The sequence below is a fragment of the Kryptolebias marmoratus genome, linkage group LG14, assembly GCF_001649575.2.
Source record: "Kryptolebias marmoratus isolate JLee-2015 linkage group LG14, ASM164957v2, whole genome shotgun sequence".
NCBI lineage: Eukaryota > Metazoa > Chordata > Actinopteri > Cyprinodontiformes > Rivulidae > Kryptolebias > Kryptolebias marmoratus.
The window spans coordinates 25,135,406-25,140,012 of NC_051443.1; the positions used below are offsets into that span (position 1 = coordinate 25,135,406).

Below are 4,607 nucleotides of genomic sequence, written 5' to 3' on the forward strand. Positions count from 1 at the left end.
GGGGGGGGTAAGCTAACGGCTCAAACAGCACCAGCAGCTAGCTGTGGCACTTCCAGTTCAGCCTGAAAGTGTCATATTTCCAAGGGCGCTACCAATGGGGGGCCGAGAGGGGGCGTCGACCCGCCCCCCATTGCCCCCCCTGACCATACACACTTATATGCATAATCTGTCCTGTTAGCGAAATATTTCATAAATCACTGAAGAGTTTTTAACGAAACTGGCAGGAAGTACTCACCGGAGAAAGATTAGCATTAACAACCTGATTCAAGATGTCCGCCGCAGCTAATCAACCTTAGCAACCTTAGCTTTACAGATGTATACCCATCTGTTGCCACGGCGACAGGTAAACCAGGCTTGTGATGCACCTCGATAGGACTTTAATCCTTCATCGCCGAGCTTTTCGTTTTGTTTTTTTGTTTTTTTTTTGCCTCTTGGTTGAAATAATTTGCATTTTCAGCAGATTCTGATTGCTGGTTTTATTTTGTTTGTTTGTTTTCTTGCCTCTGCAGCTTAATTTACGTTAATGAAAGTTTTATTTTTTATTTTATTTTAGCCTCCTGACGCTGCATTTAGTCGGCAACATTTAACCAAGTAGATTCCAGTTTGAAGCGCTGCCGGACTCTTAATCTGAAACCTCTGATGAGGGGAACAGCTTCCTGTTGTCGAGCTGATGGAATTAAGGCTGTTTGACTCGGTGTTTTATAAATAATCTGCTGTCCAGCTGATGGGAATCATGCAGGTTTCAGCTGCGACGTGTCGATGCTGTCGGCGGGGATTTACAACCTTCTCCTCCCGCCTGTAATCATTTCCCTCCTCGCTCGCCGTCATCGCCGGCCAAGGTCACCCTCAGGAGGGGTTTCAAGAGCTGAACTCACATGCAAACCACTCTCCCTCCCCTCCCCTCTGAGAGTTTGTTAGCCTGGTCTAACATCCAAGATGCTGCGGTCTGGAACCAAACCAGCAAGGACTCTAACTACCCTCAGGATGGAGGGGATGGAGAGTAATCTGCACATGAGCTCAGCTTGAAAAAACACACAGCAGCTCACTTCAGTTTCAAAACAGCTTTGGTTTTGAGCTGGGACTGTTGGAGTTTTCACCAAATCAGGACTTTTGTCTAGTTTGGATGTAACTGCAAACAAACGGCAACATTCCTGTGAAATGTGCAGATTTATTTGTGGCAGATTCGTCACAAAGTCCTCCGATTGGTCACAGTTTGGTTTCACGAGACGCCAAACCGTCACAAAGTTGTCTCACATTTTCTGCACTTCCTGACTTTCTGAGAGGATCTGTTTCTCAGCTCCGTTCATCCATCCCCGCTGCCCACCGTGGCGAGGAGATGAAGCTTCCTCAAACGTGTCGTTTCCCAGTTTGTCTCCAGCCGCCTCGGCCCGGCGCCGTCCAGCCGACGATCAGCTGAAGGGAGACGTTTCTCTCAGTCTGGAGTTGTTGTTTTCGGACACAGCGCCGGCTCATCCCTTGAGTTTAGAGCTGTTGGATCAGAGCTAAGTGGCTCAGCAGCCAGCGTCCAAAGAAAACATTTGAAGAATTATAGAAAAAAAATAGATTTGAAGGAAACAAAAAGGTCCAAAATTCAAACCTGAACTTGTCGGGTTCGATGAGTCCCAGAAAAGCTCGAATGAAAACTAATTTATTTCTAAAATAAAAACAAAAGGCGGCAACAAAAACCTAAGAAGAACCAGGGTTGAGGAAGGTGAACCGGTTTTAAAGGCAGGTGGACACAGGTGAGTCCAAACGAGGGACAGGTGCAGGTGGGCGTGGCAGACAATCAGGTGAACTACACAAAGACTAAAACGAGAAAGAAAACAGAACAATAAACCCAAATCCTGACGAGTGACGCCTTTTATTCCATCCGTTCGTTTCCTTTTCCTGCTTCTCCGCCTTTTACTCTGCATGAAAACAGACCGGTTTAAAGTTTGCACAGCATCTGCATGCCGGTTAGCTTCCTCCTCAGCCTCTGATGATGGTGATGATGATGATGAAGAGCAGAACGAGTGAGTTGTTTCTGTATTTTGTTTCAAACCTGTGCTGCAGAGAGAGGCCGCCTCGCAAACCCGACCTGAGGTGAATACAAACAGCTTCGGCCAGATTAAATGTTTGATTTTAAATGTTCTGCTACTAATAAAAGTAATTCTGTGAACGCTGAGTGAGGCTGACGGGTCACAGGAAGTCCGGGTTAATCAGCGCATCACTTCCTGTCCCGCAGCTCCCAGCTGGCCATGAAGTACTTCGACCCGGATTTCACCCCCCTGACCAACGCGCTCAGCGAGGACCTGCAGAACTCCTCCAGGTGGAGATACAACAGCTCGGCTTTCCTGCAGCTGAGGTAGGCGCCGGGTCCGGGCTGGTTCTGACGCCCCGAGAGGCTTTTAGCACTTTCCTGCGGCGAGCCGGGCTGCAGCTGTGAAAATGTTTCAGAGACACTTGCAATGTCATAGGAGCAGGAAATTATGCAACATCCACATAAAAAAACCATTTCAGTTACAGAAAGAAGCAACACTTCAGGGTCGTCGGCTGTTTTCTGGACAGATGATGAAGTAATAGTTCAAAAACTTCCTCTTCTACCCTGAGGTCCAGGAGGCTTTTAACCAAATATTAGCGGGGGAGGGGTGTAGATATACATGCTGGCCAACATTTGGGAAATATATACAGTTGTATAGAAAAAGTTTTGCCAGAAATCCACACAAACATCACAGATTCAACAGGATTTTCCTGAATTCTGATCAATTAATTTGAATTAAACACACATCATAGCTGCTCTCAAGTTTGGATCTTTCTCTCCATCCTCTCAGCTGTTAGATTGTAAATACTGATCAGTAAACAGCTGGAACTTATTATTTATTAGTATTAGCAGCTTTAGCTAACCTGAACATTTCCAGGCCTCCTCTTGATGCTCAGACACAACTTCCTTTGAAAAGCTTTCTTTCCTGCCTCCATCTTTATCTTTCTGCCTCTCCATCTTTAGCTCTCTGTCATCAGATGAGCGGCTCTCCTCTCTGCTGGGAGATTGACAGCTGTCAGTGCTTGGGGGAAGTGGGCGGGGCTTACGGCACATTGCAGAATGAGTGCTTTCTCACATTTAGCCGCCAAAGTCACGAGATTTGTCGCTAGACGCTTTAAAAAAATGCTAGAGGGATCTGAAAACTCGCTAAATATAGCGTTAAAGTGACAAAAAGGCGGCGTGTGTGTGAGAGGGCCAAATGACAAGGGACAGGGGGGGCTAAATGCGGGACTGTTAGCAAGTATGGATATATAATTTATTACTGAGTGGATAAACACAAAATCCACACTAAACTCAAGCTTCTGTGCCGAGTTCTTGTTTTTAAAATCATTCCACCCTGGAAAAAGATCAGTTCAAACAAATCAGACCCCAAACAGAGTAACATTCAGACCCATGATGGGGAGATGGAAACTTGTGTCGTGTTTCCTGAAGCTCAGAGGAAACAAAAACAGAGAAAACAGAAGTGATCCCAGCCCAGAACCCTGTGGAACACCAGAACTAACGCAGGTTCGGCTGCTGGAAGAATAAACCGACACAAAGTTAATCAGAAATGGCTCTGATTTAAATAAATTTGGATTCAAATTGGCTTTTATGGTTTTGCAAATCGCTCTGAGATGATTTATTTTATAAACTGGGACGGTTTAATTGATTTATTCTGGAAATATTCTGTGTTTGACACAATGCCGCTCAGAAGATGTGCTTTTATGTCATTTATTTTATAAAATCGTCTTGCAGGAAGGAGATATCTCAGTACATCAACATCCCCAACAACTTCACACTGACTCGAGACTCGGTGCGAGTCGGACAGCTGATGCACTTTGACTACTCCAGTCATAAATACGTCTACTCCATCGGTGAGAACTTCCGCTCGCTCCTCCCGGAGGTCTCGCCGATCCTCGACAAGCACTACAACGTCTGCGCTGTGGTGGGGAACAGCGGGATCCTCACCGGCTCGCGCTGCGGCGCTCAGATCGAGAGGTACGACTACGTCTTCAGGTGCAACTTCGCCCCAACGGAGATCTTCAAGAAGGATGTGGGGCGTCGCACCAACATGACGACCTTTAACCCCAGCATCCTGGAGAAATACTACAACAACTTACTGACTGTCCAGGACAGGAACAACTTCTTCCTGAGCCTGAAGAAGCTGGACAGTGCCATCCTCTGGATCCCCGCGTTCTTCTTCCACACGTCGGCCACGGTGACGAGGACGCTGGTGGACTTCTTCGTGGAACATCGGGGGCAGCTGAAGGTCCAGCTGGCGTGGCCCGGCAACATCATGCAATACATAAACAAGTAAGAAACGCGACTGCGCCGCATCGGGCAGCCAATTAACAGCGAAAAGGCGGTGTCAGGAAACTGTAGGTTTGGAGTTCTGAGATTTAAAATGGCTGCTAGTTATTACAAGCAGGGCCGTAGCCAGAGGTCAACCACTCATTATCCCCCTGAAGACCAAAACTGAATTAAAATAGAAGCATTTATTTAAAACAAGTGACTTGAATGTGTATATGACATGTATTTGTGTGTGTTTGTAAATCCATGGGGATCAGCCTCATCTGAAGCAACAGAGGACTCAGGGCACAACCATGAT

At 46.6% G+C, this 4,607-nt stretch overlaps 1 protein-coding gene across 2 annotated transcripts in view; it reads left to right on the top strand.

Moving 5' to 3' along the window:
- Window positions 1-4,607, top strand: part of st8sia3 (ST8 alpha-N-acetyl-neuraminide alpha-2,8-sialyltransferase 3) — a 10,962-nt gene that overhangs the window by 583 nt on the left and 5,772 nt on the right. The window contains exons 1-3 of one of the 2 annotated variants that reach the window (XM_025009756.2): window positions 1,973-2,082; window positions 2,225-2,344; window positions 3,755-4,312. In XM_025009756.2, coding sequence (XP_024865524.1) covers window positions 1,979-2,082; window positions 2,225-2,344; window positions 3,755-4,312 — 782 coding nt within the window. In that variant the 5' untranslated portion in view covers window positions 1,973-1,978. Of the gene's footprint in view, window positions 1-1,972; window positions 2,083-2,224; window positions 2,345-3,754; window positions 4,313-4,607 lie in introns of those variants that run through there. The other variant, XM_017432913.3, reaches the window with a different exon arrangement.